Source organism: Parasteatoda tepidariorum, chromosome 2 (assembly GCF_043381705.1).
Source record: "Parasteatoda tepidariorum isolate YZ-2023 chromosome 2, CAS_Ptep_4.0, whole genome shotgun sequence".
NCBI classification, from domain to species: Eukaryota; Metazoa; Arthropoda; class Arachnida; order Araneae; family Theridiidae; genus Parasteatoda; species Parasteatoda tepidariorum.
The window spans coordinates 82,061,370-82,070,936 of record NC_092205.1 but is presented as its reverse complement, the minus strand read 5'-3'; the positions used below and the strand labels follow the sequence as shown (position 1 = coordinate 82,070,936).

At 33.2% G+C, this 9,567-nt stretch overlaps 2 protein-coding genes across 2 annotated transcripts in view; one reads left to right on the top strand and one right to left on the bottom strand.

Moving 5' to 3' along the window:
• Nucleotides 1–4,896, top strand: part of LOC122270680 (uncharacterized) — a 12,903-nt gene extending 8,007 nt beyond the window's left edge. The window contains exon 2 of the mRNA XM_043049065.2: nt 2,580–4,896. Coding sequence (XP_042904999.1) covers nt 2,580–4,762 — 2,183 coding nt within the window. The 3' untranslated portion in view covers nt 4,763–4,896. The remainder of the gene's footprint in view (nt 1–2,579) is intronic.
• LOC107449664 (blastula protease 10) overlaps nt 1–9,567 on the bottom strand; it is a 124,262-nt gene that overhangs the window by 76,676 nt on the left and 38,019 nt on the right. The window lies entirely within an intron of this gene.

The window sequence follows — 9,567 nt, the reverse complement described above, 5'->3', positions numbered from 1 at the left end:
TATATATATATATATATATATATATATATATATATGTGTATATTTGTGAGTGTGTGTGTGTGTGTGTGAATTTTGACTATAAGCAGGCCGCGAGAAATAGCATCGCTTCAAGTGATGTAGTTATTAATCTATATGAATTCCACACCAAGCTCGCATCTACCACAGTGCTGACGTAAAATATCCTCAGTGGAAGAGGATCATGGGTTAAAGTTCTCTTGCCATCAGATTAACCAAAGCGGTTTTTGTTGTTTTCTACTTCATATAAGGCAATTGCGGTTAAGTTTCATCAATAAGTTTTCCACGATAGCTAGTTCGATCCAGGAGCTCTTTTGTTTTGTGTTGGATTAAAAATTGCTAAGTTACGGAGTTGAATATTAGTAGGCGTAAACCCAAAAGTGCGACGACTGTTTAACGACGGTTATAAAATAAAATAAGATGGATTATGTTTAGATTAAAGTGTAAGCAAAAAAATTCTGCTACATTTAACTTACCCATATTGAAACAACCACCTTATAATTTTCACAGAATCTTAAGCACCCCTAAGAATGTCACTTACCTGGTTCTTCCACTAAGCTCTTCAATAGTGTCAGTATTCGCGTTTCAGATTTGTGCATTACAATTTTCATAAGTAGTACAATTTTCTCAATTCAGAAAAAGAATATTTTGTGTGATAAATACTTTTTTTTAAGATGTCAAATGTGGTTATAATGTATGCATTAAAAGGATCATGATTTTAAGAAACACGTGGAAATCCAATAATAACCTCGTAAAACACGACCAAAAAGTCACTTAGATTAACTATAAACTAAACATAAATAAAGAGCTTTACAAGTGATTACTAAAATTTGAAATTCACATATCATAATTTTGTCGAAATAAAAATATTTTATTTTATAACCGTCGTTGAACAGCCAACCCAATTTCATGGGTTTACGACTACTTACGTTCAACTCCGTAGCCTTGTAATTTTGAACCAATCCAGAAGACAAGGAAACTCCTGGATCAGTACCCCCAGAGGTATTGATTTGTTGTGGGAACATGGAGGACTTTGAGACTCGACAGATTCAACGTGCATCAGTCACCATTTACTACACGGGGAGTCTTCGGCCGGCGAGGATCGAACCCACGACCTCTTGGATATGGGCCCAGCGCCCTACCGACCAGGCTATCCCGGCCCTCGAAATAAAAATATTGGGATTTTTAAAATTTCGTTCGTCGGAAATTCGTTGTGATAACCACCGAAAAAAGCGATCGAAAAATTGCATTGAGTTAGATTTCGCTCGGCAAAAAATGAGCGATTCAAAAATTCCAATACTTTTTTTACTTTCATTTTAAGATGTTTAAAAATCTTGGCACGATTCTATTCTCTTGGTAGGGACATAGAATATTAAAACACGGTTAAACATAATCTTAGATGATATTACAATTTTATTCGATTTAATAATAGATTTTATAGCTCTTTTTTTTTCATTTAAGTAATAATTGCTTGATAATTATTAAATATATTATTCCATATCAATTTATACATATATGTAATAAAATTGTATCAATTATTCAATGAACTTACTAAAAAATGTTTTTAAAAAAAGGCAAATGTATAACCTCATTTTATCAGAAACATGATTTTATAAAACTCAACATTCGTTAAATATAATGTTTATTCGAATCTCTTTGCTAAATTACGAGTAAATTTTCAGATGACTTAAAAGGAAACATCGTTATTTCATAATTAAAAAAAGGATTAACATTTGGCTCTCAGCGGAAAAAATATGAATGAAATTTTACGATACGCATGCTTCAGTCACGCACGTTAACCACATATAAACATTAATCTTCCCATTTAAATGTTTCTACACCAATCGCTCTGCATAGTGCGCAAAAAAGAAGGTAAAACGAATCACACTGAATAACTTATTAATAGTTCAAGGGAGTGAACTTAAATATGATAATCAATTAGTGCAGGCTATATTTATAGTGACAAAATCAGACACTAAAACGTATTTTCTCTGAATTTCTTACCAAAATTAAGTCATTCTGAAAACAAATGTGCATAGTTCATTGACTTCAACTTCTTTTTTTTTTAAATTATTAAAATGTATTAACAGCATTTAGTCTAACTAAATGCGATTAATAAGATTTCTTAATGCTTATCACTTTTTATGAAATGTCCATAGCTAAAATCTTTCATCATACTGCAAGTTCAAACAAAATATAGAGATATCTTACGTATATATCAATATACGTCATATTTTATGCCTCCTGCAATTACCAGTTGATTGAATTACACGAAATTAACCACAAAGAAGTAGTTAATAATTGGTACTCAGAAATGTATTCAATAACGGATTTTTGAAAAATATCTTAAATTTAAAATAAATTATACCAATTTGCATTTAAAAGAAAAAATTGCTAAATTGCATTAGACATAGCGCAAGTATTGTTAACAATACTTCATTTCTCCTTAACTAGTAATATGTAGATTAAATGTATGACTTTGAATCGATGTATGCATTACGTTCTTTAAACTCTTTTTATTCGAATCTTTAATTCAAAACTAAATCTCGAATTGCATTTTACAGATGGCGTCCGTAAAGAAAAGAGATCTAGAAGTTGGACACTCAAAACAACGAAAACAGAATCGACTGAAATCGTCTTCATAAACAAGTTTTCTGAACCTCCTCCCCTGCAGCGTATTACATCAGTGTCGATTGCAATTGGGCTATGGACGGCACCTGATGTAAGGCATGAAATAACATCTTCTTTCTTGTCTTCGTTCTCAAACTATAGCAGAGATACGGCTGAGTTGGAGAGAAGAATATTAAACAAATTGTTCGATAGCTCTTTGCCCTCATCGCTGAAGACCGAAATCTCATACGTTATTCGACCCATTAAGTGGCAGTGGTTGAAAGCGCTTCGTAGTTTCTGTAGATGGACAGGATATCAAAGAAAACTTTGTGAGTATTGCATGAAGCGTGGTACAATTTATTGGACAGTTGAGGGGACAGTAGACATAGTGAAATCCCTTACGGAACTATTCGATAATGGAAGCTTAGAAAGCTTAGATATTTGCGATTTGTATGAGATAGCCTGCTCTCACTGTTTAGGGGAATATGCTTCAATTTTGTGGGAGAAAATTCCAGAACAATTTAGAAACAGCTTTAGAATGCACAGTGATGATTTGATAACATATTGGACATGTGTCCTCGAGAATAATTTAGGGAGTTTTCTAACTAGACTCAAAGATTACGAAAACATATACGATGATAAGTTTAGTATTGATGTAAATATGATTGCTTGCTCTATACGAATTGGTAACAAAGTTGCCCTAAAGTATTTTTGGAAGAAATTGTCGGAACAGGAGAAAAACGATCATTTGAGTAAGTGGCTTTTGCAAGCTACTCGATTTATTGATTTTCTAGATCATTCCCCATATCAGGATTCTTCAGAAGCTTTAGATGTTTTATGTTTTTTATTATCTTATGTCCATCGTATAACTCAAATGAACGAATTTTTTCGGAATCATTCTCGCGTATTAGTGTTTTTGTTCGAAAGTTGGCCATATCAAAGAATATTCTTGTCCACTATTTTTGAACTATTGGATAATCTTCAAGAAGACATTTATTCATCTATAATGCTGAATATTAGTTTTAAGATGAGTAAAATGGGAAATGAAGTAATGATTCTGAAAGAAATATGGAGTGCCAGTCCATTAAGACTAAGACAATCATTTCTAAAAAATAAATTTTTTTGCGTTGAAGTGTTGTTGCAGTTGCTGGAATTAGAAAATCTGAACATGGCTGTTAGGATGATAAACGATGCTTCCAAAGAAGAGATTAAAGCATTTATTTGCTTTATGTTTGGTCGGCCTGAATTCAATCGTGCTATTTATTCAAGCAATCTAAGCAATCTAAATTCGCTTCACGTGTTATTATCAAAATCTACCTTGCCAGCAGAATGTTATCCCCATAAAACCAGTCTTATAGAGCAAATAGAGCGAGATAGGCTGATATTATCGTGGCTTATTAGATTTAGTGATTGGCATATTTGTATTGAGTGGATATGTGATGGTAACATCCAAGCAGCTGAGTCCTTCTTGAGATGGGTATATCAATCTGTGCGAGTTGAAACCTTTAAGAAAACAATATCATCTCCACATGTTATCTATTTGACATTAATATTTTTGTCCAATTATGAGCATGTGGACCAGTTTCTGAATTGGTATTTCCAGACGGGAGAGGAAATTCAACAATTTAAAGCAGACTTTTTGCGAGAATTGGATAATTATTTTTTCAAGCGATTCATAGACATGCCGTTCATTGTATCAAAAAGAGAAGGCGATGTGTTACAAAAATTTATAAACTACAACTTGTCTTCTCTTGAAAACGTTGCAGAATTTCGACTTATTTGTCGTAGTTGTATAGAGTATGCACTGAGTAAAAGTTTTCTAGAAAGTGCCACCTTACTTTTGAATGCATCTTTTGATAATATCAATGAAGTGAAGCAATACAAAAATGAACTTATACTGTCTGAGAAAGGAATTAAAAAGGATCTAATCTTAAAGCAATCACTAACTGATGCTGAGTGGAATAACGAGAAAGAAATCGTAATGTGGTCCTCACCCCTGTCCCTAAATACAGTCGCAGAATTAAAGTCACGAATTCTGGAGCAGAAGACTAGTCACTCTTTCAAAGATGAATTGAATCTACAGATTTCAGCTCTGTTGGATTTACTGGAGAATGTTGTTGAGAAGGACAGCAGATGATAGCTGAACATATTTTTGCGATCAAAAAAGAATGCAAATAAAATCATATTCTCTGTCAGAAGACAAATCATATTCACTACGCAATCACTGTCAAACGATTAATTGTCTTATAATAAATATGTAACTCCATTTTTTAGTGCTAGTTGTTTAATGGCAATTAAACAATATCCGCTATACATTATTTGCCACAACTTCAATAACTAATTTATTTGCCACAACTTTATTTTTTTATTTTCGTTATACCTGAAGGAAAATCAGCAAAATTACGTGATTTATTTTTCCTCACTATTCCCAAAAAATAGTCTCTAGGAAGATATATATACAGTCCCTGGCTAATTATTAGACGCACTAAAAGATTCTATATATATATATATATATATATATAGGCTACGCTCTTTAATACAATGCTCCTCTCCGTAATACAACAAACTTACAATTATAACGACCGATACATGAAGTCGCATTTTCTCTTTGAAATACAAGTAACATTATTTCTGCGAGAATGAGACTATGAGTAACAAAAGCGTGGAGGAAACAGGAAATAGTCAAACTACTATTACTTTTGACTTTACCACTCAATAAACGTGAAACAACATGAGTTCAATAGGAATAAAGAAATAGTTTCGTACTTAAAGCACATTTTGAGAGCAATGTTTTTATTTTCTGACGAAATCTATTTACCTAAAACCTAGGGTAATGAAATTTCGTATCTCTCCTTTGAATAAACGTGAATCGTATTCTTAAAAAGATTTAATGTTTTTTCCTGTTCCTATCGATAACTTGATTTCTTCATCAACATTGGGTCCCGCAATGGACTGATCCTAAAGGCATGGTTCACAGCAGAACAGTCAAGCATCACTGGCCACGGTCAGTCAGCGGGATCGTGACTACTTTGATCGGTCTGTGTAGGGACTGAGGGTGCACGGTATCAGTCATCGTAAAACTGCTCTACCTCAAATTCTCGACTTTTCAAGCAGGTCTTTTCAAGCTACCATAGCAGCTCTCAAGCAAAGCCTTCCCTTTGGCACAGTATCAAAATTGTGATGGCATATCTTCGGATCATCCTCAGGGATGTTTCCCAAATCGTCACCAATAGCCCATTGTGCAGTTCAAACGCATCAACATTGCTAATTTCGCTTTCTAAATCACTTAACTTAATACTAATCCTTTGTAATTCTTTGACCCAAGGGCCGTATGAAGCCTGCTCAATATCAGAACAAATTTGTTTTAGACATAAAGTTTCAAATTTACATCCATAGCTTTTATAAACATCACTTAATTCTACTGCACATTGTGCATATTTTTTCCCCTTTCGATTCAGTCAAAAAGTGGTTGCTTAATCTCAATTTGTCTTAATGATAAATAATTCCTAAATCATGCAAATTTTCACTAATATTAAAGCTCATGCTTCCAGTATTAATAGTAAATCTAATTAACATTTCTTTCTTATCATTATGTATTCTAACAATCAAAGTATGAATCATTATATACGAGAGTTGTACTTAATTATTTAACGTACATGTTGGCGCATGCGCGCCATTCCCTAGTGGAAGGAGATTAAATCATCACTTCTCCTATGAGACTCGATAAACATTAGATGTGGATAAATATCTCTTAAACCCTTTCGAAATCCACAATATCTCCAGCTGTTGTTGTTGTTTATATTTAATGTTGTTGTCATTAATAAAAAAACAAAAAGTGCAGCTGGTGGTCCGTCGTTATTTACTAAAATATCAAGCGTGTTGGTTTTAGGCCGACATTGTCTGGCACGTCGAGCACACGGAGCGCTCGAATCAAACTACAACTATGGATACAATAGCGAAACTAAATAAAGCAAAAACTTCCTTGAAAGGAAATATTACTCGAATACAAACCTTTGTCGATAGTATATCTGAAGATATTCCTATTAATACCATACTTGAAGTGAAATTGAAAAAAGTCGAACAATTACAAAGTAAGCTTGATGAATTGAGAGTGCATTCTTTCGGTGTTGAAAAAATAACTGATCAAGAATTAGAGGAATTCGAAAAAGAAATCGAACAATGCGAATCTCGTCTAGAAGATTTGGAGGTAAGCCTCAAACTTATAATTGATTCTAAAAAAGAAACTTTATCAACTGTAAACGATGTTAAACAAAGTAATCAAACTGAAAATATAACTAACACAAAAATTCCACCTATTATACTTCCAACATTCCGGGGAAGATATGAACACTATAGTACCTTTAAAAATCAGTTTGATGACTTGATCACCTCTAATGATCGACTCACTCAGTCGCAAAATCTTTATTATTTAAACTCATGTCTCTCAAATGAAGTAAAAGAATTTGCTTCCACATTTGACACATTTTCTTCATTATATGAAGCACTCGATTCACGTTACGATAATAAAAGATTAATCGTTGATGATTCCATCCTAAATTTTAAAAATATAGAACGTGAAAATGCAACAGAAATTCGTGCAATGATAGATTGCATTCAAAAGAATTTACGAGCTTTAAAAGTGTTAAAATATGAGCGAAACGATTTATTTGACATTTTTCTTCAAAACATAATGCTTAACAAATTAGATAAAGAAACTCGAAAGAACTTCGAATTAATACAAAAAACCAAAGAAGTTCCGTCATACGAACAATTCATTACATTTTTAGAACAACGCGAAGCTGTTCTCTTATCGGTAAATCGAAATTGTTATTCAGAAACGAAAACAATTAAGAAAACAACTAATTTCCCATTTAAAAACAAAACTGTTTTGATGAATGAAAATATAGAGAATAAAAACTGTGTAATTTGTTTGAAAGAATCACATCCTATATTTCGCTGTGATAAATTTTTGAAATTAACACCGCATAAAAGATTTGAACTTGTTAAATATCATAAACTATGTGAAATTTGTTTGAAAAAAAATCATAAAAAGTGGGAATGTAAATCGTCTTTTGTATGTAATTGTGGTCAACGCCATTCGAATACATTATGTTTCAGACGAGCTATCGCTGAGAACAGAAAACAGCTGGCGTCAGAAAATCAAATCGAAGGATCAGAAATAAAAAATGAAAATAAAAGTTCTCTTCATAATGCGGTTTTAAGTAATACTTCTAATGAAAATAAAAAGAATGTTTTATTATCTACTGGAAATATTCTATTGCAAAAAAGGGATGGGTCATTAATTAAATGTAGAGTTATTTTCGATTCGGCATCAAATGTTAATATATTGAGTAAGAAAACGAGTGAAATTCTTGGGATTAAATTAGAAAGAATCCAAACATTCGTGGCTGGACTTAATACGACTAAACAAAATCTGAAAGGAAAATTGAGTACTATCATTTCAAATAAAAGTGGTAGTTTTAAAGAACCGATTGAATTCCACAGAAGAACAGATAAAATTACGGGTCTAACTCCAAGTGTCAGCTTAGATATATCGTAAACGAAAATACCCGAGTTTTTCGAATTAGCGGATCCTTCATTTTTTGAAGCGAAAGAAGTTCACGCTTTATTAAATGCTGATGTTTTCTTTAGAATAATTAAGGATAACGTTTATAAAGTAAATGAAGATTTGTTGTTAAGAGAAACGGAATTCGAATGGATCGCGAGTGGTCGACTCGATGAGATAAAAATTAATAATGAAAATGCGTGTCTTCTTCTCAAAAACGATGATTCTATAGACGATATCTTAAAACGCTTTTTTGAACTTGAATCTCTCGGCATAAAAGAAGACCCTTGTCTTCGAGAAGAAGATCAAGCCATGAACATTTTTGAACAAACTGTACAATATAAAGATGGTCGATATATAGTTGAACTACCATTCCGTAAACACTGGAAAGAATTATCCAATAACGTTTGCGTTGCAAAACAACGATTTCTTAATTTATGGAGAAGATTGCGATTCGATAATGAACTATATTCTCAGTACCAAAATATCATTCGGGACTATTTGGATCAAGGAATAATCGAAGAAGTAGAGAGTTCTGAATCAAACATTGATAGACCCTTTTTCTATTTACCACATCAGGCCATAAAAAAAGAAGGTCGCGTTACAACTTCAACTCGAATAGTGTTTGACGCAGCATCTCACCAGGTAGACGAACTTTTATTGAATGACTGTTTATGGCCAGGTCCAAACCTTTACCCTAACCTTTTCGATATACTTATTAATTTTAGACTAAGCCGAGTGGCAATTTCATCAGATATTCGTCAGGCTTTTTTACAAATTTGCATTGCGGATAAGCACAAGGATACAGTACGATTTCTGTGGACAGACAGTGATCCTCGTTTAGACTCAAAACCAAAACTTCGAATTTATCGTTTCAAGAGATTACTCTTTGGACTTAACACTAGCCCTTTCCAACTAGCAGCCACCATCAAACATCATATTGAAAAATACAGAGAGGTTTATTCCACGACTGTACATCATCTAGATTCTTACATGTACGTAGACGATTGGATAACAGGTCAAGATACCCGAGAAGAGGCACTTATAATTTCCCGAAGTGCGAAGGAAATCATGAAGGAAGCTGGAATGGAGATGAGAAAATGGATTAGCAACGACTCCGCCTTGATGAGTCAGTGGTCAGAAGAAGCCTTTGACACTTATCCAGTTGATATTCCTATAAACTTAGGAACTAATAATGCTAAGGTATTAGGCATGACATGGCAAACTGAAGATGATTGCTTGATATTAGACACAAAAGGTATTTTAGAATTCGTTTCAAACTGCCGAAATACCAAAAGATTTCTTCTGCAGACCATCGGAAAGATTTTTGATCCAATGGGATTACTTACTCCCTTCCATTTCAAGGATGGGTTTCA